Raw genomic sequence first — 27799 nt, 5'->3', positions numbered from 1 at the left:
GGGGAGCGGGAGCCCAGGCAGGGCTGAGCTGGCTTCTCTGCTGGTGCGTCTGAGGAGTGGGGAGAAGGGGGCACCATGCCCCAGGGCACAGAGCCTCTGCTTTGCAGGCAAGCCCCTACGCAGAGGCTTCCCAGGACAGGCACCCTGTTACTTGGAATCATTTCAAGCAGTGCTATATCATCAGCATTTTGGGTACAAAATTTCCTTGTGTATTTATTACAACTATTTCTGGAAGATTCATTTCTCGAAGCTGAATTAGTGCTTCAAAGAGAACGGCAATTTTAATTTCAATAGGTGCCCAAGTCCCCGTTCCATAGGCCCTGTAAGTTTCCATGGCTACCAAGTGCCCATTTGTCCACTCTTGGTCGGTCCTATCGGATTTTTTTCATCTCTGCACATGAATTTCCTCCAGCCCCTCTTGTAAAGCAAATCTCACATGTGAAATGCCACAGCGAGCTTCAGCTTGCCCTCATCACCTTGCTACTGCCAGACAAAAGACCAGCCTTGTCAGCCAAGGTAAATAAATAACAGACATGTCGTATAGTGCTGCTCTTTTGTTAGAGCCAAACTCTTTATCAGGAAGACAACCTAGGACATTCCGATAGTACCTGGCACTGCTGCCTTCCCCGCCTCCAACTCAGAACTGCCTGGCCATGGGATTTCTCAACTCTGTGATGTCATCAGTGAAAGCTGTAAACACATTTTGTATCTATTTCCTTTATTTCTTTCTTTTACAGCTTTTTGTTGTTGTTGTTGTTTATTTATGTGAAAGGCAGAGCAAGAGAAAGAGAGATCAGTTTTCCATCTGCTAGTTCATTCCCCCAATGTCCCCAGTAGTCAAGGCTCTGCCAGATCAAAACCAGGAGCCCAGAATTCCATCATCTCCCACATGGGTGGCAGGGGCCCAAGTATTTGAGCCATCATCTGCTGCCCGCCGTGGTGCCCATTAGCAGGAAGTTGGGTCAGAAACAAAGCTGGGACTGAAACCCAGGTACTGTGGTATGGGGTGTGGGTGCCCCACGCCGTGGCTGACCTACTGTACCATAATGCCCACACCTGTACTTCTTTCCAATGGACTCACACATGGCAGTCTATTGGAAGGACGTTATCCATGAAGAGCTGAAATCCAGTCTTCCCTCTCCTCTCCTTCAGTTAGCCAGAACACGACTGACCAAGGTATACAGAACTTCCCGTCTAATGTAGGCTCTCCCAGCCCAACTCTGAATCTTAACTGATGGGCACCTAAAGGCTGACTTATTACTCAGGACAAAAAAGTAACCAAGAATGGGAGATCATTGCAGACAGCAGAACAGTATGAGACAGAAGCCTTGGAAGAACAGCAAGTGTTACAAGGAGAGACATGAAAATAAGCGCTCCTATTTTCAGGGGAGAAGTTGTGACAGAGCGAGTACTCAAGAGAACAGGGACAATGTCCCCGGTGCTTAACAGAGAGCCAGTGAGTAGGTGTGGAATGAATGAATGAAATGAATGAATGAATGAGATTGGCTAAACCAAGGGTGGAAACCTTCTTTTTTTTTTTTTTTTGCCCTATTTATTTGACAGGTAAAGTTATAGACAGTGAGAGAGTGACAGAGAGAAAGGTCTTCCTTCCATTGGTTCACCCCCCAAATGGCCACTACGGCCGGCGCGTTGCAGTCGCCAATCCAAAGCCAGGAGCCAGGTGCTTCTCCTGGTCTCCCATGCGGGTGCAGGGCCCAAGCACTTGGGCCATCCTCCACTGCCTTCCCGGGCCACAGCAGAGAGCTGGCCTGGAAGAGGGGCAACCGGGACAGAATCTGGTGCCCCGACCGAGACTAGAACCCGGTGTGCAGGCGCCGCAGGCGGAGGATTAGCCTATTGAACTGCAGCGCTGGCCCTACATGAAGGTTTGAAACCCCAAACCAAGCTTAGAAGAGAACTTGGAAGATTGGATGATAAAAGATTCTAACTCAGTGAGCTCAGGTGGCCACAGAATCTGCCCTCTCTTTCTCTTTGCTTTGAGCAAAAAGCTTTGACAGGAGTGTTAGGAGAAATAGTAGGGTTGCTGTAAAGACCAAATGATGTTTAAATAGTGATTCCACGGCAGCCTGAGTTTTGTAAATCTTACAGCATTGGAAAATCCAAAGTGAACAAGGAAACCCTTGGTCCCAAGTGGGTATGTGATGCAGTAGTTAGGTTGCCATTAGGGACATCCACGTCTCATATCAGAGCGCCTGGTTCGAATTCTGCCTCCTGTGTTTCTGATCCAGCTTCCCGCTAACGTGCACACTGGGTGGCAGCAGGTGCTGGCCCAACACTGGGAGTCCCTGCCACCCACACTGAGACTTGGATGGAGCTCCGGGCTCCTGGCTTGTGCATGGCCCAGCTCTGGCTGTTGCAGATATTTGTAGAGTGAACTAACAGAGGGAAGATCTCAGGGCATTGGTGGTCCAGTGCTAGAATTCTCACCTCCCACAGATGGAAGATCTCTGTTGTTAATAATAATAATAATAATAAATGATAAACAACACTTGGTTCTGCCCCTCCCTTTGCCAATGCAGGAGACCACTCTCCTGACACATGTCCGCATTGTAATAACTGCTTGGATTCCTTGGACTGATTAGCCTGGTGATAAACTGAGTTTAGATGTATTTCTACTAGGTTAAATACCATTTTCCACATTACACTTCCCCTCCCCCACTCGAGAATATTTTCTTAAATGCTTTCACCTGTATTTAATTAGCGACACCAGAGGCTGGGGGTGAATATGCCTCCCCTAGAATCAGCCTGGGAAAGCCATTAGCTGTTCAGATCCAAATCACCTGAAGTCTGTTTCAACCTAGGGGGCTTCCCTGAGGGCCTGAGTGCTACAAAAGAGAAGCTGATTGGTGGCTTGTGAGTGACGCTAAAAGTTGCTGGAAAATGTGGATTCTAGACTTGGATTTACCCGCACTGACCACTTCCCTGTAGCACGCCCCTGGACCTCTCTGGCCTCAGTACCCCAGGAGTTAAGTGAGAGGGATACACTAAGTCTCCAAAACACCTCTGGCCCTGGCAGGCTGGGTGTGGGTAGGATCTTGGGGATCAGAAAGGATGAAAGGAGCCGCACTCAGAATGTGGCTCCCCGAGCAGCCCCTCCACTCCGAGTCTGCCTGCAGCTTGTTGGAAATGCAGCTCCCCCCACCCTCCCATGGAACACTGAATCCGAGACCGAGCACGGGGCCTGACGGCCCGTATTTTCACAAGCCTGGATATATCTCAAGTTTGAGAACAGCTGCATTCCTGTGATTCTCAAAGGACCACACATCACCCCGGCTTCACCAGGGGTCACGGCGCCGTGTCTAGCTTGAGCTATTTCCTTTCAGTTTCTGGGACCAAATCATCAAGTTTCTGCCTTGAAACATACGCATTTTAGAATGGTTAAGACAACTCAGCAGACTCCACAGCCAGTTGGCAAGCAGAGCGGACTTTACTGCTCCCAGAGGGAGGCATCACTTGTCCTAGTCACTCATGTAGATAGTAGGGAGCCCAAATTAGAACGCCGGCTCTGATTTCTCACATAGTCCTTTTTATTTCTTCCTTAATTTTGACCCAATAGTCATGAGCAACCCTTGCACATAGATGCCTGATTATACTCACCGCAGGCGAGAGCCAGGAGGTGGGTTTGCCAGGTGAGTGCCAAGAACATTCCTCCAATTGCGATGCAGGCCAGAGAGCTGTTGAAACCCCAGAGTCCGAAATAGATGTCCTTAAATGGAGCTGCAAGGCTGAGTCCTGTTAGGCAAGACAGGCTTGGTCAGGGCATTGGACTAAAAGCAGGATGCTCCAGTAGAGGTCTGGGGGGTGGGATCATGGTAAGCAGCTCAGAAGCTCCTGTTTGACCCATGGAAGCAGAGACCTTAAGAAAGGCCTGGGGGGGCTGGTGCTGCAGCTCACTAGGCTAATCCTCCGCCTGCGGCACTGGCACCCTGGGTTCTAGTCCCGGTTGGGGTGAAGGTTCTGTCCCAGTTGCTGCTCTTCCAGTCCAGCTCTCTGCTGGGGCCCGGGAGTGCAGTGGAGGATGGCCCAGGTCCTTGGGCCCTGCACCCGCGTGGGAGACCAGGAGGAAGCACCTGGGTCCTGGCTTTGGATCGGTGCAGTGCACCGGCCGCAGCGCACTGGCCGCAACTCGCCGGCCATAGCAGCCACTTAGGGGGTGAACCAATGGAAAAAGGAAGACCTTTCTCTGTGTGTGTGTGTGTCTCTCTCTCACTGTCTAACTCTGCCTGTCAAAAAAAAAAAAAAAAAAGAAAGGTCTGGGGGAATCTACAAAGAGATCAAGAAACTCTACAACAACAAAATAAACAACCCACTTAAGAGATGGGCCAAAGACCTAAAAAGACATTTTTCTTTTTTTTATTTTATTTTATTTTATTTTTTTTTTATTTTTGACAGGCAGAGTGGACAGTGAGAGAGAGACAGAGAGAAAGGTCTTCCTTTTGCCATTGGTTCACCCTCCAATGGCTGCCGCGGTAGCGCGCTGCGGCCGGCGCACCACGCTGTTCCGATGGCAGGAGCCAGGTGCTTCTCCTGGTCTCCCATGGGGTGCAGAGCCCAAACACTTTGGGCCATCCTCCACTGCACTCCCTGGCCACAGCAGAGAGCTGGCCTGGAAGAGGGGCAACCGGGACAGGATCGGTGCCCTGACCGGGACTAGAACCCGGTGTGCCGGCGCCGCAAGGCGGAGGATTAGCCTAGTGAGCCACAGCGCCGGCTAAGACATTTTTCAAAAGAGGAAATCCAAACGGCCAACAGACACATGAAAAAATGTTCAGGATTCACTAGCCAACAGGGAAATGCAAATCAAAACCACAATGAGCTTTCACCTCACCACGGTTAGAATGGCTTACATACAGAAATCAACTAACAACAGATGCTGGTGAGGATGTGGGGAAAAAGGCACACTAATCCACTATTGGTGAGAATGCAAACTGGTAAAGCCACTATGGAAGACAGTTTGGAGATTGCTTAGAAACCTGAATATAGCCCTACCACATGACCCAGTCATCCCACTCCTTGGAATTTACCAAAGTAAATTAAGTTGGCAAATAAAAGAGCTGTCTGCACCTTAATGCTTATTGCAGCTCAATTCACAATAGCTAAGACATGGAATCAACCTAAATGCCCATCAACAGTATACTGGATAAAGAAATTATGGGATATGTACTTTATAGAATACTATACAGCCATGAAAAATGAAATTCCGTCATTTGCAACAAAATGGCTGGAAAACATCATGCTGAGTGAAATAAGCCAGTGCCAAAGGGACAAATATCATATGTTCTCCCTGATCTGTGACAACTAACTGAGCACCTAAAAGGAAACCTGTAGAAGTGAAATGGACACTATGAGAAACAATGACTTGATCAGCCCTTGTCCTGACTGTCAAGGAACAACTTACTATTTTATTCCTTTTAGTATTTTTTTGTTCTACTTAATACCATTGGTTGAACTCTGTAATTAACACACAGTTATTCTTAGGTGTTTAAATTTAACTGAAAAGTGATCCCTGTTAAATATAAGAGTGAGAATAAGAGAGGGAGGAGATGTACAGTTTGGCATATGCTCAGTTGGACTTACCCCTAATGGTAGATCTAGAAATGTGCCAGGGGATTCCAATTCAATCTCATCAAGGTGGCATGTACCAATGCCATCTTACTAGTCAAAGTGATCAGTTTCAGTTCATAATTGATCCTAATGATAGGACTAAGAGTCAAAGGGATCACATAAACAAGACTAGTGTCTGCTAATACTAACTGATAGAATTAAAAATGAGAGAACGATCCAACATGGGAAGCAGGATACACAGCAGACTCATAGAATGGCAGATGCCCTAAATAGCACTCTGGCCTCAGAATCAGCCCTTAAGGCATTTGGATCCAGCTAAAAAGCCCATGAGAGTTTCTCAGGCATGGACAGCCAAGACACTCTGGCAAAAAAAAAAAAAAAGAAAAGAAAGAAAAAAAAATTGACCTAAATGAAAGATCTCAGCGAGTGAGATCCCAGTGGAAAGAATGGGGCCATCAAAGAAGGAGGTACCTCTCTCTGAAGGGAGGAGAGAACTTCCACTTCGATATGGCCTTGTCTAAATAAGGTCAGAGTTTGTGAACTCAAGAGGCTTCCATAGCCTTGGCAGCTCACGACAAGAGCCTTGGGTGATTACTGATGTCATAAATAAGAGTGTCAATTGTTAAATTAACAATGGGAGTCACTGTACACTTGTACATGTAGGATCTCTGTCCTTAATGTGTTGTGCTATGCAAATTAATGTTAAAACTACTACTCAAATAGTACTTTAGGGCTGGCTTTAGCTCAGTGGTTCCTTCGTATACTGAATCAAACAGTACTTTATACTTTGTGTATCTGTGTGCAAACTGTTGAAATCTTAGTATACACCAAGTTGATATTCTGTATATAAAGATAATTGAAAATGAATATTGATGAAGAATGGGATGAGAGAGGGAGTATGAGATGGTATAGTTGCAGATGGGAGGGAGGTTATGGGGGGGGGAGACACTATAATCCAAAAGTTGTACCTTTGAAATTTGTATTTATTAAATAAAAGTTTAAAAAAAAGAGAAAAGTTTGGTGTATAGAAAATGTCCACAGTGATGTGGGATGGAGCAGGTGCTCAAGAGTTGGTAACGGGTCTTAGGCTTACCAGCTACTATGCCCAGCAAAGATCCAATGGCAGCGTGTATGCACATGAGTGGGGAGGAGAGGAGGATGGCGAACAGGAAGATGCCCCCAGTCCATGGGTTGTCACAGCCATATATCTGTCCGACTCCCGCCGGCAGAGCCTTCAGTAACTGCAAAAGGAATCACAGAAATAAGGCCACACAACAGAAGTCCACAGGATGCTCACACACTCACACAACGTGATTGTAGACGTGGCGTGCCTTCTCTTTTGGATGAGTGGTACCAAGTGCTCAAATTTCCTCTCTGTTTGATTACAGGAGACTCCCATTCCTGGCCATTCTTTTGCTTTATCAACAGGGATATCCTAGTCCTTTCCTGCTGCCTGCCGAGCCCACCTTCTCCAAACTGCCCCTGCACTCACTGGGTCTGCTTCTTGCCCCGACACTTGGTCCTGGTCGCTGACTAGCTCCCAGTGTGGCCTCACCGCTCCTGGCTCCGAGGGTGCCAAGCCTTTCTCTGAGGATGGCAGGGGACACAATGTACACTTGTTGAACTTTGGGCTATCATCAATGCTTCCCCGTGACCAACAGGAACACTGTGGCTACCACGCCCTTCAGTTCCTTGTGCTCAGGCCAAAGCCCTGAAGCCAAGTTGAATCTTGTCCACAATTTAGAAGCAATGACAGGTACGCTCAAGCGTCAGAACTGTATTCGCCCTTTGTTGCTGACTAGAACATGTATTACTTTAAATCAAGACATCTTTAGCTTGTTGCAGTTACAGACAGTTGTCAATCCAGCTTCAGAACCTAAAAACTCATGCAAATGTCACAGTTCCACTTGATGGTTGAGGCCTGAATTTGACTATGTGTTCACACCATGGCATTTCTCAGGAAAGCACAGGGATTGACTCAAATGAACACACACGGATTCCTTATAACAGGACCAGATTAGGCGTAATGACCTGTGAAATGTCCCTCTGGAGCAAGGTCATTGACTTACTGAAAGCCGCTTTCCCCACCCTTTCCTCTCGCCCCTCCACCCTTTCTAGCTCATGGGGTTCCCCAGGTCAAGAACCTTCTGAAGGAGGTAGCCCCAGTGTTGGAATGGGGGCAATGCTCTCTTCCTTCTTGCATTAGTCTGAGTGTAACGTTGGCTTCTCTGTTCTGGTTTGGTCCTTTCTCAGGGCACAGGACCAGGCTGTGAGTTTGAATCTACCCTAAGATGGGCAGTGGATTCTTCCAAGCCCTGCTCCACAAGGTCATTTCCTGTTTCTTCTAACCAATGCAGACTGCATAGGCTTTGCCTCAGAACTTGGCGGTAGAGCTGTCTTTCAGGTAGCAGGAGGGGGGAATTAAGAGGCGGGGAGGCGGGAAACAGTGTGCTGATGGTTCTGACAGAGAGGACACGTCTAGCCCTACCCCAGACCAGCTCCATTCCATAGAACTTTCCGTGATGGTGGAATAGTCTACATTTGCGCTGTCCAGTAGGCATTAGCCTCGTGTGGCTACTGACCATCTGGAATGTGACTAGAGAGGTTCAGGAACTAAAATTTTAACTACTCTACATCCAAATCTGAACAGCCACATGGAGCTAATTATCGTATAAGGCAGGGCAGTTCTAGATAGCCACTATTTTATAATTTATTTAAGCTTATTTTTTGTTTGAAAATTTAACAATTTTTATCATTTTGCCATATACACATATACTATTTTTTTCTTGAAAACAGAGACGCTAATATCATAAAGTAAGGGATTCAAGGCAATGATCATCACATGGGGAAAGTAGACTATTGTTTTTCATGGGGAATTCTAATAAGTCTTTGATTTTCCTTCCAAGTTATTTCTAAAATGCTCCCATTCATTTTCTGAGCAGGACGCTCAAGGAAAGGCCATCTGAGCCCCCCAGGAGCTTCTGAACACTCAGAAAAGAGCAGAGCAAAGGGAGCAGTACAATCTGTAGTGGGAGAGCTACTTTTTTGCACACTAAAGAAAGTAACTTCTTTGGTTTTCTTCTGATTTCAAGTGTTCTCTTGTTCCCAACAACAGAAAGCTTAAACAGATTTATTCAATAAACACCAACAGAAAGAGCCGTGATTTGGTTTGGGTTCGCAATGTTTTTAAAAATGTGTGCTCCCTCTGCCCATCTGTCAAGAGGTACACAACTCCATGTACATCCAGTGGCACAATGGTTCTCACAGTTGGTCACGATTTGGGAAGTTTGTGAGTGCAGGTGCGCAAGCCCTTCCCTTCGGGGTGGTGACTTAGAGGGTCTGAGAGGCCGCCTGCTCTGGGATTTAAAAACTCTGCAGGTGGTTCTGGTACCTCCCAAAGCTTGAGAACCCTCAGTCGTCATCCATGTGCTCTGAGATAGCATACGAACAAGCCCGACAGAGCTCTAAGAGTCAGCATGTAGTTCCTTTGCATGAAGAAAACACATTATGGTAGCTTTAACTCAGGCCCAGGGCTGGCTGCCTCAAGGGCTGGTCCTCGTCATACCGCCCCAACAGAGGCTGAGCACCCAGCAGCTCTGACTTGCAGCGAGCTACACTCTGGAGTTAGCGCTGTGGATTTTTAGGAACAGGGAAGGGGGCACATTAGCTCTGACAAAAGTAATTTTCAAAGTAATCCCTTAGACCCCAGAACTCTGCAGTAGAACAAATGCTTTAGGTGGCAAAAGGAAGGCAGAAAGTCCCTCCAAGAGCTGAGTATCTAGAAGATTCTGATGCCCACACATAATTAACCAGGAGGACACTGGGTGTCTTCAGGGAGCAAGACAGTGTTTCTTACCTCCAGGGCGCTGAGATTAGGCCAGGTGATATTGGGAACGGAGGCTACAGGTATGATCAGGGTGCTTGGAAAGAATGCATTGTAGTGTCCTGTGGCTGACAGGTACATTGATAAGGCCATGTTGAAAGGGAAGGTGAAGACAGGCAGGTCCCACTTGCAGAACACAGAGTTCAATGCACTTGAGAAGATTGGGCTGAAAAAGAACAGAACAGAAGAATCTGCATGTCTCCAAAGTGCTGTGTTGGCAGACTTGCCACAGAAGGAGGCTGGGGTAAACCCTATCAGAGAGACAAACCCTAAATGAAGGCGAAAGTCAACCCGCAGAGTGAGTTATAGATCAAGGAATATTTTTGAAATACTTTAGACATTTAATGTTATCACACAGTTAAGGCCCCTGTATAGCACCTCTCTCGTTCACATGGCTGGTGCTTCCCTGAAGGGCACGACCACCATCTGACTGGACGTGTGTGATTTCAGGTGTGTTTCCATGGACGTATGTGAGGAAAAGAGAGATAATTGTTCAAGGAAGGATGGAAGGCACCTGCATACCAGGTCGCCTGCCCTCAGCCTGTTTCTCTAAACAGGTGCCAGGACACTTCCTGGAGAGTTCGGCTCTGCCCACAGGTCCTCTGCACACCTGTGGGTGCAGTCAGGATAATGGGCCTCCTGTAGACACTGTCCCTAGAGGGTTGGACATCTCATATGTGCATAGTAGTATTTTGCATTCTAAATATGCTATGTTAAGAAGGAAATGTTTGCTTCCAGAAAAAGATTTAAATAATATCCACCTAGACACTAGTTTGGAGGATTCAGGCTTTTTCTTTCTTCCTTCCTTTTTTTTTTTTTTTAAGATTTTTATTTATTTATTTGACAGGTAGAATTACAGACAGTGAGAGAGACAGAAAGGTCTTCCTTCCATTGGTTCTCCCCCCAAATGGCTACTACGGCCGGCGCTATGCCGATCCGAAGCCAGGAGTCAGGTGCTTCTTCCTGGTCTCCCATGCGGGTGCAGGGCCCAACCACTTGGGCCATCCCCCACTGCCTTCCCAGGCCACAGCAGAGAGCTGGACTGGAAGAGGAGCAACCGGGACTAGAACTGGCGCCCATATGGGATGCTGGTGTCTCAGGCAGAGGATTAACCTAGTGCGACGGGTCGTTGGCCCTCTTTCTTTCTTTCTTTCTTTCTTTCTTTCTTTCTTTCTTTCTTTCTTTCTTTCTTTCTTTCTTTCTTTCTTTCTTTCTTTCTTTTTTTTTTTTTTTAAGAAGGGATTGAATTCAGTAAAACATTTTCTTGAAGAGGGCCCATGCAGGGTGTAAGCAGAGTTCATATAAGCATAGTCGTTCTCAAAGTGGGGTCCTTTTCCCAGCCACATCAGTGTCACCTGGGAACTCATTAGAAAGGCACCTTCTCAAGCTCCATCCACGTGGACTGAAGCAGAAGCCACGGGAAGAAGGAGCAGCCATCTGTGTTTAATAAAGTCTCCAGCTGATTCTGAAAGCACCCAGGTCGGAGAACCACCAGTGTAGGGAGTGGGTCTCAGCCTCAGCTGCACTTTAAAATAATCTGGGGGGCACCGCAGACCGGTCATGTTGGAATGCTGAGTGGGGGTGAGGTGTGTGGGAGCCACCAGCACCGCTGTCTTCTGGTGCTCCCAGGGCTGCAGTGCCATTGTGCAGCCAGGGCTGAGAATCTCTGGGTGAAGGAAGGGATTGGTGGCCATGCAGGGCACTCAGACATGAGGCCAAACGACTGGTTCTAAGCAAACATGCATCTTTGCAAGTAGTTGTTTCTGTTGTCAGTGGACATAATCTGAATCTGTTTTTTGAAAACTTTGTATTTGAAAAATTTGTGGCAAAATACACAAAACATTTAGCATTTTAACCAATTTTTAGCTATGTATGACATTAAGCACAGTCACATTGTTCTCCAACCACCCCTGCCACCCATTCACAAAATATTGTTCACCTTGCAAAACTGAACTCTAGGGGCCGGCACTATGGCACAGTGGATTAACACCCTGGCCCAAAGCGCTGGCATCCCATATGGGCACCAGTTCGAGACCTGGCTGCTCCACTTCTGATCCAGCTCTCTGCTATGGCCTGGGAAAGCAGAAGATGGCCTAAGTCCTTGGGCCCCTGCATCCACGTGGGAGACCCAGAAGAAGCTCCTGGCTCCTGGCTTCGGATTGGCACAGCTCCGGTGGTTGTGGCCAGTTGGGGAGTGAACCACCGGATGGGAGACCTTTTTCTCTCTGCCTCTCTTCTCTCTGTGTAACTCTGACTTTCGAATAAATAAATAAATCTTAAAAAAAAAAACCCCTGAACTCTATACTTGATAAACAATAACTTCCTATTCCCACCTCCCTGTATAAGTTTTTCAAAGCTGCTTTCAAAACCAAGTGTCACTTACCACGTCATGGACACAGCAGATACGGGGAATAACAGCCACCAGAAATAGTTTCCCTTCTCTGAAAAGACAGCCATGAGTACTCCCACCAGCGTGGCATTGTAGCCCTGGAGCCCCGCTGCTATGGCCGACCTGGGGACAAGAGCATGGATGTCTCCTTGGTGGACTTCAACTGGACTTGCACAGAAACAACACTTGTAACCTCCAGATCACACTCACGTTAGAAAAGGAGGCTACGTATGGAAATCTATTTCAAAGTCTGTGTAAGCATCATACAGATAGCAATACAAACACGAAGATGTAACGTACATGTTAACCCAGATGGAAACATGAATGCATGTGCAGAGCCAACCCTCCACAGGTGTCACAGCTAAAGACAGGTCGCAGCGTCTGAGGGAGGGAGGGGATCGGTAAGGCAACCTGCTCTGTTGCTTTTAGCCTTTCCTCTAGAAATGTATTATTTCCTTTAACTCATTAAGGGCCTCTTTATTGGATTGGGCTTTTAGCATATGAAACTATTTCCTATGTCTGCTTTCTTGGTGATTCCTGGACTGTAACTTCACCTTCGTAGAGTCTTTGATCTTCCAACTTAGCATGCATTTCCATGTTCCTGTGCTTCTAGTTTGTTGTCCAAATATATATTTTTCCAAATTACTGCAAAAACATTACTATTTTTTTTAACTTGGCAAAGTACTTCGTTTAATGGTGTACATGTTTAGCCTTTCTCTTTCTGAGATCTGTTTTTCTGCTCAGTATTCCAGCTCACTTTTAAAGGTTAGCCAATGGGTACCTTTCTACTCTGGCCCAAATTGTTCCCACTTCATAATTGGGAACTAGAAGTTCTGCATGAGAAATGGGACAATTTCTATAGAATTAGCTCCAAGGCTGACGAGCCAGGTCTCCCCTGCCCCAGGGAGCTCTGAGAGCTGGCAACATCGGGCATGATGGAGCACGGAGGGTCCCAAGAGCCTGGAGCTCCAGGGCAGAGTCTGCAGTGGGCATGGAGCAGTGTAGATGGGGGAGTGAGTGGGCGAGGCTGAATACAGGGCCTGAGGGGAGGGCCTGCAGATAGTCAGCTACACTGCAGGGCCTTGGAAGGCTTCTTCCTACAAGGCCAGGAGGCACCAGTGCAACAGGCATGATAATGTCACACATCCATCTGGGCCAGAGCATTGGAGGTGGGATTTCCTGTTCACGAGTCCTTTGTATCCTTAAATAAGCCTTCAGGGCAGTTGAGGGGTGATGCAATTTGCCTTGGTGTAACCCCGAAGTTGGCACTCCACATGATGACAGTGGAGAGCACTGCAAAGACTTGTCCTTTCAATAAATGACTTGGAGGTTTAATGCTTGGGTTTGATCAGTGGAAAATTAATGGCAACATCTACATGTTGTGTAATGCTATAGTCAAAGCAATGGGAAGACATATATTCACTTAAAATAGGATTGACATTTTAATGTGGTATTTTAGGAACAAAGAAGTAGATTTGAAAACAGACACACATAAATACAGGTTGAGGATGCCTTATTTAAAATATTAGGAACCAAAAAGGTTCTGATTTAGTTTTTTTTAGTTTGTAATATTTGCATATGAATACTCATAATGAGACACCTTGGGGATGGGACTTGAGTCTAAACAGGAAATTCACTTATATCTCAAATGTACTTAAACATATGGCCTGAAGGTAATTGTGAAAAATATTGTGGAATTTTCCACTTGTGGTGTCATGTCGGTGCTCAAAATGTTCCAGATTCTGGAGCACTGAGATTTCAGATTTTTGGATTAGGGATGCTCAACCTGAATGACCTGTCTTCTAAATAATATTGACAAGGAAAATGGGGCAGGCCCTGTTTCCCTGGAATGAAACAATGGAGGTATATTCACTGTGGCAAAGTCCTAGACCACATTCCCAAATGGAGAGGGCTCTCTTGGCCCTCATTTTTGGATAGGCTTTAACCCAAGATAGAGACTCGCCCTCCCCAGGGAGCAGATTGGGCCCTGGAATTGATAGGAAAGTGGAGTATTTGCGTATTTCCCCCAAGAGCCTCCCTAGGTGATTTGCAGCAAGTAGGACAAGAGCGTAGCTGTGCAGTGGCCATTCACTGGGCATTTAGGCACTGATCCTGGACACCTGGAAGCCTGGCACCCTCCCTGAAGGAACCAGAGGTCAGGAGCTGCTTACTCCTCTGCTGGGAGTTAGCACATCCGTTCTTCAATGATGAATCGATTTATAAAGTACATGATATGTTTACCCAGCATATACATCAGAAGACTCATGAATGCTTACCAAGACAGATGTGTAAGCTTGCAATTTATTTGGATATTCATCTCTCTGGGAACTAGGCTGACCTTTGCTCTCTCTCCTTGAAAACAAGTTTGCTGGGGTAACCATGGAAATAAGACAATAATGGTGTTATTCAGCCACTAAGACTTTTCATGAACTCAAATGAAACGATGATGACAAACAACTTTATCAATCATTGAAGAAGGTCCCCTTTAGATTCTCTCCTGGTCGCCACTGCATGAGGATCTGGCATCATTCAGACTGGCCCCTGATTCAGAATAAGACTTTCAGTGCTTCCCTGACCCCTGACAAAAGGCAAATACAGAGTGCTGTGGAATAAAGCTTGTTTCTCTCAGGAAGGGTGTGGCTTTGTCACTGCTGCCCAGTCACTGGTTGGCTGCCATGTCCCAGAAGTGAGCTGAGCAGGCTTGGATAGCTGTGCCTACCTGTCCTGGCTGAGCAAGAGGGCAGTCAGAGTAGAGACCACTGCACCCACACAGCCTGTGAGAGCCCACCAGGGGTTCTGGACCAGAAGCCCCACCACGATCAGGATACCACTGATGGGGTTGCTGACGAACACCACTTGGGATATGCCCCGGAGAACCCAGCTGATGAACTGGAGTACCACAGGCTTGTCTGGAAGAGATGACATGAGCAGAGCTGAGATTGCAAGACGAGCCATCCTCTTGTGCAATGCCAGGGCCCACCCTGAGCAAAACCATCAACATCCCTGGAGGTGAAACTTACTTTTGCTATTTCTTTTATTTTTTTTTAAAGATTTATTTATTTACTTGAATGTCAGAGTTACACAGAGAGAGGAGAGGTAGAGAGGGAGAGAGAGAGAGAGAGAGGTCTTCCATCCACTGGTTCACTCCCCAAATGGCTGCAACAGCAGGAGCTGTGCCGATCCAAAGCCAGGAGCCAGGAGCTTCTTCCGGGTCTCCCACATGGGTGCAGGGGCCCAAGGACTTGGGCCATCCTCTACTGCTTTCCCAGGCCACAGCAGAGAGCTGGATCAGAAGTGGAGCAGCTGGGACTCGAACCAGCCGGCACTGCAGGCTGCAGCTTTACTCTCTATGCCACAGTGCCGGCCCTCCCTGCTATTTCTTTAAGCCTTTTCTCTCTGAGCCCTTTGACCCTCCAGTGGCACCCAGATCCCTGAGCACATCAATTCTTCATGCTCAACATAGCTCCTGCTGGTATGTAAGCTCCAGAAAGCATCTAAGGTACTTACCACACTTACATGGGCAGATGCATAAGCCAAAGGAATGAGTTACCAATAGCAAAGTTTTAGCTTTAAGTAAGGAAATTCCAGGATGAAGCCAAAAAGCCTTCCTGTCATATGAGTAAGACTGGCTCTGACCACTGTTTCCATAAAAAGAGGTGTGAAGAGGGTTGCAGGTTAGAAGATTACAAGTAGAAAACTGCAGAGTAAAGAAACAGAAAAGGTTGGGGAATATAACTAAAGATAGAAGTAGAAGTAAACCATTTTCCCGAGTTCCACCTGTCTCATCTCTACAAGGGAAGAAAGCATAAATACCTTGAAGCCATTCGGCGAATTCTTTCATGTCGCCGGTGACATAGCCAAGTGCCTTGGGGATGCATCTTCTGCCTCGAGATGGTGAAATCTGGTTTTCACTGTGGTCCAGTTTAACCATAGTGGGGAGATCCTCCATGGCAAGCTCTTCTTCTGTCTCCTTGGGGGAAGGACAAAACTCATGAATACCTCTCAGTGGGGATATATATCGGCACCAGCTCTGGGCCAATAGCCACAGAAGATGAGTTTAAAGGCATTCACCTGGACCAGGATGTCCCATGGTACAAAGAAAGCACCATTTTCCTCCTAAAATATCCCCATGGGAATTATAACCCAACCCACCCTGCCTTTGTCATCAATGCCCTTCATGCTACAATGGGAAGGTTCTGGCCCTGGCCCCGTTTTTTTTTTTTTTTTTTTTTTTTTTTTTTTATGTTCAGCTATTTTGATTTTATTTGAAAGGCAGAGTGATGGTGAGAATGAATGAGCTGTCTTTCACTTCCAAATGCTTGCAATAGTTGGGGTTGGGCCAGGCTGAAGCCAAGAGTCATGGACCTCTTCTGAGTTTCCCATGGGGATGGCAGGGGCCCATGGAGTTGAATCATCACCTGCTCCCTCCCAGGGTGTGGACCAGCAGAGGTGGGACTCAAATCCAGGTACTCGGATAGGGCACGTGGGCATCCCGCGTGGTGACTTAACGGCTGCACTACAACAGCAGCCCTAGTTCTGGTCTTTCAATTTCCTAAGGATCAGTTTCTAGTGGAACAAGCAATTGTTGAGCATCTGCTTCCTGCATTCAAGGAGCTCTGTCTGGTTAGCAATTCTGAAAACCGTTGATTTCAACATAATGAGTCCAATAATAATATACAAAAAGCTAAGCTCAGGGGCTTCCACTTCATGCTGTCAATTCAAGAAGGAAGCCATCAGGTTACAAAACGGCCTGCTCCCTAACACGGACCAATCAGTCACTTTTCAAGACAAGCAGCCTTGTCTTGGAAATTAAAAAAAAAATGATATAGAGTTTTGAAAGGGAGGTTCAAAAGGCAAGACATTTTAAAACCAGTCAGTGTGTGTTGACATAGTTTAAGGTACTCGCCCCTTCCAAGTTCAAGATTGCTTGAAGTTAGTCTACATGCAACTGCCTCAGATATTTTTTACATTTGGAATTTATTATTTAAATATCTTAAAACAGGTAAGAATGATGTTTGACAAAGGGAGGGAAACTGGGATAGGTGGATGTAGACAAAGCTGCCAAAGCCAGGGTTGTAACCTCAGGGTTGTATGGTGTAAGAATGTCCAGGGCGTGATATAGGTAAGCAGGTTCCAGGAAAACACCCAAGACATACCATGAGTTGGGTTTACTACAGGACTGTACATCTCTCATGGTTAAACAAGAGTTTCATGGTGCCGATGGCAGATACCAAAAACCCCAGTGACGTAATCCCAGAGGTAGGCAGAGAGGAAAAGACAATGGCCAGACCACCTGGAGTGTGCAGAAAAGCCCAGAGCACAGCCAGCTCCGTGGGAAGCGGGGGAACCCATCAGCCATCAGACCCCAGAAGGTGTAACCGTGGAGTGTTGAAGCCCCAGTCATAGAAGACAGGACCAAAGAGACATCCAAAGACCACGCAGATAAACTAGCTCATCCTCTCCTTGTGGCTAGGCTGTGAACAAGGGGTCCTCACGGCTATTTTGGGCTTCATCTATGATAAATTGTTCCATTTACCATAGTCATCAAGTAGCTATTAACAGATAACACACTTCTTTCTTTTTGTTTTAATCCTAATGCTAGTTTTGGCATCTGTGAATTCTAGTACAGAAATCAATGTAGGTAACTGATTTATTACTGAATAACAATTGCATTTCCGCTCCATGACTTCACTGTCCAACTTGCCATCCTGCTTTTTTAAACAATGGGGAACCATTAATCACTGCCCAAAGTAGAAGCTGTTTATACAAAGCATTCCAGACCCGGGTCATTTTGTCTTGGCAGAACAATGTTAGGAGCCAACATGTGTGAGACTTCCAATGAATCTTTGCATTAAGACATTCTGAAATTGAAAACTGCTGGAAGTCAGGAACCAAACCAAGGCCATATGGAGCTCAGCTGGTTTGGTAGTTAAAGCTGTAAATTGTTCAGATAATTAAGCATTTACAAAGAGTTGCCTTTGATTTCATAAGCCAAGCAATAGCTATCATGTTTTTCCAGTTATCTTCCTCTTTAAATCTCAGGAGCTTGCTAAGCTCCTTCCTCAGCTACAATGACCTGTTTTCAAAGCCACCCCAGTGTCTGAGAGGCATGGAGCTTCAGCCCAGGCAACAAGCCCTGAGAGACCACTGCCTTGAATCTCTGGACCTGAATGCAGCAGGTCTTAAATGTGGCAGCATCCAGGGAAGACCTGAAAGTGGCACTTTCCATCAGCTACAGGAACAAACCCCAGAATAAACAAATTCATGTTTTATTTACCTTAGAGGGTTTTTAATACCCCATCACCTCAGAGATTCCAGAGATACAGATCCGAAACCCGATAATATAACTGGCTGGACGTGATTGAGAGCCTGAATGGCGTGAGTCCTCTGATGAGCCACCCGAGGTTAGGTAAAGGTTAAACCGTCCGACTCCACAGCCCAGCCTAGAGAAGGCTGGTTGCAATGTGCGTCTCCGACATCCACAGAGCGGGATGGGTTGGAGGGCTGGCAGGGCACAGACACAGGGTCTCCTCACTTGAGCAGAGAGCAGTTGCAGTTCCAGGGTCCCAGGAGCTATCTACTCTGCACTGCTGAGGTCTGATGGAGCCTCTGGGAGCCAGAATGCAGGCATGAGACTGTTGAGGAGAAATCAATAACTTACACTTGGGGTTCACTCTAGTAGAATTTTATCCTGCTAGAGCATTTGCGTGTCTTCAGGGAGCTTCAAGAAGTCACACATCCTACGTGAGAAGGCAATGCAAGGCTGCTGGTGCTCAAGTCTCAATCCCGACCGAGTAGGCTATTGCATTTCAACTAAGAGAGGGCAAGGAAAGAAAAGGAACTCGAATAAAATAGAAGCAGGAGAAATCTAAAAAACCCCAGACTATATTTTCCCAGCCTTTCCAGGGGGTGTCAAAACTCCCCAGTTCAAAGTTCTAGACCCGAAACTAAGGTGACTGCCACGTGACAAGGCAAGATCCCTGTGGCCCTGGCTCAGCCCGGGGCTGCATGGCTCAGAAGAGCTTGCTGACTCTGCTCCCCAGGCTCTGCTCCAAAAAGACACAACAGAGCTTGAAGCAGGTACCCCAGTCTGCTGAGACAGAGGCTGCACAAAGGAGACGCACCCGGCCTTGGGCTGCATTTTCAGGCTCAAGCTTAGTCTGGAGATGAAGTCTCTGCACCCGGCCTCACCAACTTCACTTCCAAACAGGGTCTTCCAAAAAGGACCTCCACGGGTGTCACCAGAGCCACCAATCAAAGATCACCCTTTATCCTTGCTTTTTCTCCATGCAAAACGAAGGACGAAAATGTGTGACTCAGCAGGATGCATATCTTGGCTCCACTGAGCGCGGGGAGGCAGGAGGGCACACAATGGGTTTCTGGAGCGGAAAGATGTGGCCCTACAAGTCCTTCCTCATGGGCGAAGAATTTGCAGGTGGAGTGGAGATAAGGAGTTGACTACAGAAACCAAGTACTCATCTTGCTGAAGCAAACAGAAGCCATGCTCAACCACCCTGTCAGAGCCCATTGCGTGGATTTCGTACTGCTCCGCTTGTTTCTGCACTGGAAGGAGGCTGGCCGGTCTGAGGCTGGTTCTGGAGGGCCAGGATGCGGCTTTGAAAGCGTGGGGACAAATTGTAAGGGTTCCATGGGGACCAGCAGCACCGAGGCAACAGGTGGCCTCAGCTTGTTCCTTCTTAAATGTGAGACAGAGGCCTGGCGCGGGCTGCTTTCTACCATGATAGCAGCCATACCTGTTATGATGCAGCAAAAGCCCAGCCCCAGAGACGGATAAATGGCTTTTCCCTGCTTGTATTTAAACATGAATTTTGGGGGCCGGTGCTGTGGTGTAGCAGGTAAAGCTGCCGCCTGCAGCGCTGGCATCCCATATGGGATACTGAACAACATGTTGTTACTAACAAGTCTTCATTGGATATATTAAAGATAGCTGTTCTTTTAAAATAAATTTCCCATTTTAAAATGTCTTCCACTGTGTCCAAGGATATCATTCTTCCTTAAGAAGTTCCAGAGAACTTATCTGTGGCATTTCTGTGTTTCTCTCCATTGTATTCATTTTTACTATCTTCTATTGGCTTGGTCTGAAACCTGAAAATGTTACCAGAGTGACCTGGAAAAATTCACAATTGTGGAAAATATTTCAGACATGTCTTAGGAAAAACGTGAGTGTGTGCGTGATTATGTCTGTGTGTGTATGTCCAAACTGATGTGTCTGAGGGTTGCATAATAGTAAATATTTTTGTTTGGTAAAAAAACACCATGAAGAAACCCAAGGATAGAATTCATATTAGGTTATCAAAAAAAAGAAAAAGAACAAAGGAAGAATGAGGGAAAAAAGGAAAGAAAAAGGCCAGCAGGGGCTGCCACTCTCTCTTTGTGTAGATGCCTGCCCTACGCCCATCTTTCCCTTCACCAAAATCACACACAACTCAGAGAACACAACTTGAGCTCAACAGTCACTCAGTGCGTTTTTCAGAGCCAAGAGACAGACCAATTTGAGAATGAGCTGGTCTCTGATTTTAGAGACCACATGGTTCAAGCTTTCAGAGAAAACAGAGGTTCTGAGTGGGGCCCCCGCAAGTTCCCCGGGCAAGCAGCAGGAGGCAGAGGCAGCCCTGCAGAACAGGCGAGCCCTGCTAGTTCTCTGTTTTTCAGTCTGGGGCCAGAAGCGTTCCATCCAGTCACAGTGAAGGCGCAGCTTCTCTGTGCCAGGGTCTGTAGCAAGTGCCAGAGCTCAGTGAGGGAGGAGACACAGCCTCGCTTCACCATGGCTTTGGAACAACCGTGGGGTTGGGGCTGAACAACAGTAGCGGGCCCTACCGTCCGTTGCACCTGATACGCTGGCTAGAAGCAGTTGCTCCATGATACACAAACATCTCCCTGTGCCTCCGAGGGAGCCTGCCTCTCCTGCCTGCACACGTGCACCTGTGCTGAACTTAACATCCCCCAAATACTCAGGAAGCTGCACCCGAAGAGCTCTCCAGCAGGGCTTGGCAGTCACTTTGCAGAGCGCAGACCATTACTGATTTTTTAAAAAATTTTTGACAGGCAGAGTGGACAGTGAGAGAGACAGACAGAGAGAAAGGTCTTCCTTTGCTGTTGGTTCACCCTCCAATGGCCGCCGTGGCCAGTGTGCTGCAGCCAGTGCACTGCGCTGATCCGAAGCCAGGAGCCAGGTGCTTCTCCTGGTCTCCCATGTGGGTGCAGGGCCCAAGCACTTGGGCCATCCTCCACTGCACTCTCGGGCCACAGCAGAGAACTGGCCTGGAAGAGGGGCAACTGGGACAGAATCCGGCGCCCCGACCGGGACTAGAACCTGGTGTGCCGGTGCCGCAAGGCGGAGGATTAGCCTGTTGAGCCACAGCACTGGCCACCATTACTGATTTTAATACGAGGCAATATCAGGATGTCAATCAGCTAATATGCCCTCTTTTTTGTAAGGTTTTATTTATTTGAAAGGCAGAGTTATAGAGAGGGACACAGAGAGAGAAGTCTTCCATCCACTGATTCACTCCCCCAAAAGGCCACAGCGGCTGGGGCTGGGCCAGGCTGAAGCCAGGAGCCAGGAGCTTTTCCAGGTCTCCAATGTGGGTGCAGGGGCTCAATAACTTGGGCCATTCTTTGCTGCTTTCCCAGGCACATTAGCAGGGAGCTGGATGGGAAGTGGGGCAGCTGATATGTGACCTGATGCCCACATGGGATGCTGGTGCTGCAGACGATGGCTTAAACTGCTATACCATAGTGCTGGCCTCGATATGCCCTGGCAACACAAACTCATTCTCTTGTCAACACACATTAGAAATCTGTACAACTAGAGGGGCCTGAAAATATTCAATTTTCCATGCCTCAGGGATCAGTTTAAAACAGCAGAATTTTGGGTATGGATATGGAAGAAAGAGTTTGAACATGCAAGGAGACTCTCAGCACTGACATTTGTTCAGCATTTAATCTTTATTTCAGAGTGGGGGAGGGTTGATTTTAAATGCCAGGAGTTGCTCAATTTCCTTTACAGGTGTAATCGGAGACGAGGAACATGCTGTCGGGTTTTCCTGCCTCCCGAGCAGAGCACTTCCCTGCGCGGAACACGCTGCCCCTAGAAGCCTGGAACCCACATGCTGAAAGGTGCAGCGGCGGGAGCTGCCCATTCCACTGACTAGTTCCCCCCGGGGGCCCCTGGCACCCTCCCTTGAACATGACAGCACATGCAGAAAGGTCCATAAACCCAGGCTTGGCAAGGGCCATGCCCAGTTCCCCTGCTTTCCCCTTTGAGTCATACAGGGGCTTGTCTCCAGCCCAGCTGTCCCCAGGACGCAGCCTGGAACTTGAACAGCACTGAAGGGCTCAGAGCCATTTAGCTCATCCAACGGACACCTTGCTGAAAACCCCCTTGCACCTCGGTTCAGGTATGGCTCCCACCTTGCTGCTGACATCAGGGATGAAGCCATTGCCCCTAAGCTGCCAGAAAGGAGGCTGTGGCTGTGGGAAATTGCTCTGCAGTCTATCAGAACCAACCTGCTGCTTCTACACCTTCCCAACAATGTGGGAGCTCTTTCTCCATGAAAAAGAGACAAAGGGACAAAGAGCAAAAATTAGGATGCAGAAGACAAGCCCCAAACAGTGATCCGTTGGAAATTCTTAGAAATGAAGGCACTTACACTGCAGCTGGCTTCCCCCGGGCAGAAGGCGGTGGCTGATACAGGCCTGCTGGGCTCTAGGAGAAGGCGAGTGTCTCAGAAGAGATAGTGCCAGGGGCCGGCACCCAACGGCTTTATACCCACAGCCCCACTCTGCACATCCGTGCGCTTGGCTTTCTCCTCCCACTTCAGGCTCTGGTGCCAAAGCAATGCTGGGGAACTGGTCCCCTGGCTGCAGGACCTGCTGCCTGTCTCTCTCCTCTGTTCTTGATCAGGTGCCAAGTGCCTTGCCATCGTTTCCACGGCGTTGTGAGGTCTTTGGCCGGTGAGAATCCTGCTTACAGTCATCTTTTCCTTGTCCACGCTGTTTCCTCCAGCCCCCTCCCTCGCCCTGATGTGATTTCGGGAGATCTGTAACCGAAAGGGATCCACACGGTGTCACTCAGAGTAAAAGCCACGGGTCAGGCAGAGTGGGAGCAGATGAAGGCTCCTCAGGTGGAACTTTCCTGCACCAGACACAGTTTCTGCACAGGTGTGAGGCCTGAGGAATGGAGGGAGGACAGGTGTCTACCAGCAGTTTTCTGTAAACCAGTGGCCCCCTTGCTCGCCTTTCCCTGGAATGTCTCTCTTCCCAGGTGAGAATCCCAGGACAGACTCTCCTGCAAACAATGCATAGCAAAGGAACCTCACACTGAATTTGAAAATGCTCTCTTTCCCCATTCTTAGTAAATTTCAGTTTTTTGTGGCTTGTTCTGTTAGGGCAGAAATCTAACTAATTCAGGTGCACGTCCACAAACACAGAATTAAAAAAAATAAAAAATCCCACAGCAAGCACGCAGATGGCATTGGTCCTCCTTTCAATACCACCCCCCACCCCCGACTCGCGGCTCCGCCTCCTGGATGTGCGGCTCCACCCCCCGCCCCCGGGACGTTCAGCTCCGCCCCACCCCCTGGACCTGTGGCTCTCCCTTATCGGCCTCCAGCCAGGCGGCCGGGAACTCGCGGGCTCCACATCCTGGGCACTCGCCAGACCACAGCGTCCTGGTTCCTTTGGGGCTCCGACCCTCAAGGTGGCTCGCATGGTTCAGGCCCTGTGTGTCTGGGGCCTGGGAGGAAGTCCACGGGTCCAGGTTCATGATAGGGTTTGAGGTGCAGGCAAATCTCCCTCCAACATTTTTTCCTGGTCGAGTTAGGAGAAAATGAACTTCTAGGGATAGCATGAAGGGGGCAGATGAAATGCAAGCCAGGGGTGGGAGGGCCTGCTCTGGGGATGAAAGGAATTATGCTGGTGGTTCCAGGAGCTCCTTAGGCTCCTGGGCCACAAGGCTTCCCCGTCAGGATCATGGTGAGTAATGCCACCCGGGGCTCCGAGTACTCTTCTGTCTGCCGGCTTGTGTTTGCAGGCATTAACCTTGTAACCATCACAAAGTTTCCTGGTTTTGTCCCTTACTAGCTGTGTGACTTTAGGTATGTTACTCACCCTCTCTGAATCTCAGATGCAACCCTGTGAATTGGGGTATTGTTTGCATTTTGCAGCTTCTGCAAGGTAGTAATGAAGACTGACATGGCCTGGCATGTGGAGCTGCCACCTTTCTGACGTCTGCCTTTCTCAGTCAGCATCTGTTTGCCCTGAGAAGCCCTTCTTTTTTTTTTTTTTTTTTTTTTTGACAGGCAGAGTGGACAGTGAGAGAGAGAGAGAGACAGAGAGAAAGGTCTTCCTTTGCCGTTGGTTCACCCTCCAATGGCCGCCGCGGCCGGCGCACCGCGCTGTTCCGATGGCAGGAGCCAGGTGCTTCTCCTGGTCTCCCATGGGGTGCAGGGCCCAAGCACTTGGGCCATCCTCCTCTGCACTCCCTGGCCACAGCAGAGAGCTGGCTTGGACTTGGCCTTGGCCTCAGAAGGGGGAAGCAGGTAGGTGGCTGGTGCAGGACTTGCCATGTTCTCATTCTGAAGGTCCTTGGATGCCAGGGTCTGGGGCCACCTGGCTGCTGTGGCTTTGGAGAGGACTCGGGCTGGAGATCAGAGACAGCTGAGCACCCAATACTGAGAGCATATGTGCATCCTCTACTCTCTCTTTTATAAAAAACATTTTTGTCCATTTATTTTATTTATTTGAGAGGCAAAGGGACAGAGAAAGAGAAAGTCAAACAGAAGATCTCCCGTTTTGCTGGTTTACAACCCAAATGCCTGCGGTGGCCAGGGCTGGGCCAGACCGAAGCTGGGGGCTGGGAACTCAATCCAGGTTTCCCTGTGGGGGCGGGGGCCTCACTACTTGAACAGGGTGTGCATTAGCAGAGACTCAGGGGCAGGTGAACCAAGTGGCCTCTTAACTGCTGCACCCAACACCTGCTTCTGGGCTTAGTATTTTTAAACAATCCTAATTGCACAGCTCAGTGCCTTTTTCTCGGTTCTTTTTCCAGTACCTCCTGGTGTCACTTGCTGAGTGCCAAGGCCCTACCTTGTCCTTGCCATGCCTTTCCTGAGTCTGTCCTCCCACATCTTCTGTTCATGTGAAGCCCCCTCCCCGTCCCTTTCTCAGTGACGACACCTTGCAGCTCCCAGTCTGGCGACAATCACAAGTGAACATACAAAGAGCCTCCCTCCTCTTTGACTTACTCCATGGAGTGTCTGCCCATAGGAAGTTCTTTCTCCCTCACACTCTGCCTAAATCCATTTGGATTTCCAAGTGGACTCTGGATGTAAAGTGATTTATGTCTAATTCCTCAATGGACACATAGTGCAGTCCCTCAGCTCTGCACCACTCTGGTCTTGTCTTTTATTTTCTAAAAATATTTCCTGCTAGAAGGGACTGGACATGAAGGTCAGAACCCAACAGCTCTCTTCATTCATCCTGGATGTCTTTCTTTCCAGAGAGATTTTGAGGAAGTTATCAAATGCATGTGAGAGGAAATAGGACTAGAGAGAGAAGTGAAGAAGAAAGAATACAGCTACAGAGAATAGTGATTTTTTAAAAAAAATATTTATTTATTTGAAAGGCAGAGTTACAGAGAGGTGGGGGGGGGGAGAGAGAGAGAGAGAGAGAGAGAGAGAGAGAGTCAGAGAGATCTTCCATCCACTGGTTCACTCCCAAATGGCTACAATGGCTGGAGCTGCGCCGATCTGAATTCAGGAGCCAGGAGCTTCCTCCAGGTTTCCCATGCAGGTGCAGGGGCACAAGACTTGGGCCATTTTCTACTTCTTTCCCAGGCCACAGCAGAGAACTGGATTGGATGTGAAGCAGCCAGGACTTGAACCGGCGCCCAAATGGGATGCACAGTGCTGGCCAGAGAATGACAATTCTTTTTTTCTAATATTTATTTATTTATTTATTTATTTATTTATTTATTTGACAGGCCAGGGAGAGAGTGACAATTCTAATATTTGTTCTAGGATGTTTTGCATTTGTAGATCTTTCTAAATATGTGTTCTTTGCCTCAGATATTATGACAGCACTTTAGCTTTGATTACATTTGTAGGCAGTTTAACCTTATGAATAATTTGCAAGCGTGTGTGACTAGGCAGCGCCCGTGCTCAGGAATTCTGTGAGAGAATGCCAAGGAGGCCTCTTTTGCAGCCTGGGCACGGCTTTTTCTGAGTGGAAGAGAGAGTGCTAGAGGAAGAGCTTTCTCATGCTTCCAACCCCTGCCCCCAGGAAGAGACCAGCACCGACCACAGCCTGGAACAGAACATTCTCCTGCAGTGTGTTCGGAGCCCACGGACGATTTGGTTTGGTAAACAAACAGGCGCCAGATGAGAGTCCAAACTCCCACTGACCCAGGACGCCCCGGGAGATGAGTGCCCCACGCGGTAAGCATGTCATAGACGTGAAGCTGCGGGACAAGCAGGTGCAGTGCACGAATCTCACGGCAGCCTCGGCTGCCTGCTTTTTGCCGGGGAAGTGTGGGGCTGGAGGACGGCACGAGACACAATGCACCTGCGTTCTGAGCCCTTCAGTGCAGTCCAGGAGTGAAAGGGGCTCAGCAGCTGGGAGCACCAAACAGGCTGTTCTTCCTGCCCAAAGCAGAAGGGCAGGGGGATCTCTATCCCCAACGACCGCCTTCATCAGGCACCCACATGCATCACATTTTCAGCTTTGAAATAAAAGCCAGGCCAGTGTGAGGCTCATGATGGGGATCTCGGTGTCCTTGGCCAGTGCCTAAGTGTGTCCAGGTTGTGCCTTACACAGATGCACCATGTCTGAGGGATCACCCTTAACAACCCAGACATTGATGCATTTATCAGAGCGCAACTCCTGCAGATGGCACTGAAATATCTTGGGAAGAGGGTGCTTGCACAGAGGGGCTGTACTGGCTAGCAATGTCCTGGGATGCTTTTTTTTTTCTCTTGTATTAAAAAAAATTGTTTCTTGGGGCCGGTGCTGTGGCGCAGTGGGTTAACACCCTGGCCTGAAGTGCCGGCATCCCATATGGGCACCAGTTTGAGACCCGGCTGCTCCACTTCCCACGCAGCTCTCTGCTATGGCCTGGGAAAGCAGTGGAAGATGGCCCAAGTCCTTGGAACCCTGCACCCATGTGGGAGACCTGGAAGAAGCTTCTGGCTCCTGGCTTTGGGTAGGCGCAGCTCCAGCTGTTGTGGCCAATTGGGGAGTGAACCAGTGGATGGAAGAGCTCTCTGTCTCTCTCTCTCTTTTTGCCTTTCTTTCTCTGTGTAACTCTGACTTTCAAATAAATAAATCTTTAAAAAAAAAAGAAAAAAACTTTCTCAATGAGGAACAAAAGGGATAGAGTTGGGAGAGGAGGAGAATCATCTCAGTCTCTTTGGGTTATGGGGAGAAAGCGATTAAAGTGGAGAAAATGAGGGAGGGAGACTAGCATGGCCACATTGCTCTGGGCTCTCTCCCAAGGGTAACACAGCTTATTGGATTGCTTCCTTCCTGCAAAAGATATTATGATATTGGCTCCAAGCTTAGGAGGCTGAGCTTTATGATTGGGCCAAGGCAAAAAGAAAAGATGTAGTGGCCTGGCATTGCCATTGCTAGTGGGGCTATTTGGGCACCAGGGGCCCACTGGGATGCCGGGAATGTGTTAAGATGAGGCTGCTCTCTGGAGCTGGTGCAGCAGCGAGGGGTGGGGTGGAGTGGGAGTCAGGGTGGCAGCCAGGTCAGGCTCCTGACAGTTGTCCAAACTGGAGGCTTGCTATCTGCTGCCTGCACAGTTTTGTCAGCTCAGTTTAATTTAAAGGGCTCTTAACGGTGTTTAGCAATGCTCCATCTCCATCCCCTGTCTTACGCCAGCTGGCATTCAAGAGCTAGAGAGGGATTCAGGCTCC

The 27799-nt window shown here is 48.2% G+C and overlaps 1 protein-coding gene across 3 annotated transcripts in view; it reads right to left on the bottom strand.

Moving 5' to 3' along the window:
• SLC14A1 (solute carrier family 14 member 1 (Kidd blood group)) overlaps window positions 1-22603 on the bottom strand; it is a 30044-nt gene extending 7441 nt beyond the window's left edge. Inside the window, exons 1-8 of one of the 3 annotated variants that reach the window (XM_062201598.1) lie at window positions 22532-22603; window positions 18520-18671; window positions 15672-15828; window positions 14578-14767; window positions 11853-11981; window positions 9443-9635; window positions 6680-6827; window positions 3619-3753 (exon numbers count right to left, since the gene is read on the bottom strand). In XM_062201598.1, coding sequence (XP_062057582.1) covers window positions 3619-3753; window positions 6680-6827; window positions 9443-9635; window positions 11853-11981; window positions 14578-14767; window positions 15672-15807 — 931 coding nt within the window. In that variant the 5' untranslated portion in view covers window positions 15808-15828; window positions 18520-18671; window positions 22532-22603. Of the gene's footprint in view, window positions 1-3618; window positions 3754-6679; window positions 6828-9442; window positions 9636-11852; window positions 11982-14577; window positions 14768-15671; window positions 15829-15929; window positions 16007-18519; window positions 18672-22531 lie in introns of those variants that run through there. The other 2 variants (XM_062201599.1, XM_062201600.1) reach the window with 2 other exon arrangements.
• Between the last annotated feature and the right edge of the window lie 5196 nt (window positions 22604-27799).

This window comes from Lepus europaeus, chromosome 9 (assembly GCF_033115175.1).
Source record: "Lepus europaeus isolate LE1 chromosome 9, mLepTim1.pri, whole genome shotgun sequence".
Taxonomy (NCBI): Eukaryota; Metazoa; Chordata; class Mammalia; order Lagomorpha; family Leporidae; genus Lepus; species Lepus europaeus.
This window is presented reverse-complemented; position numbering and strand designations above follow the sequence as displayed.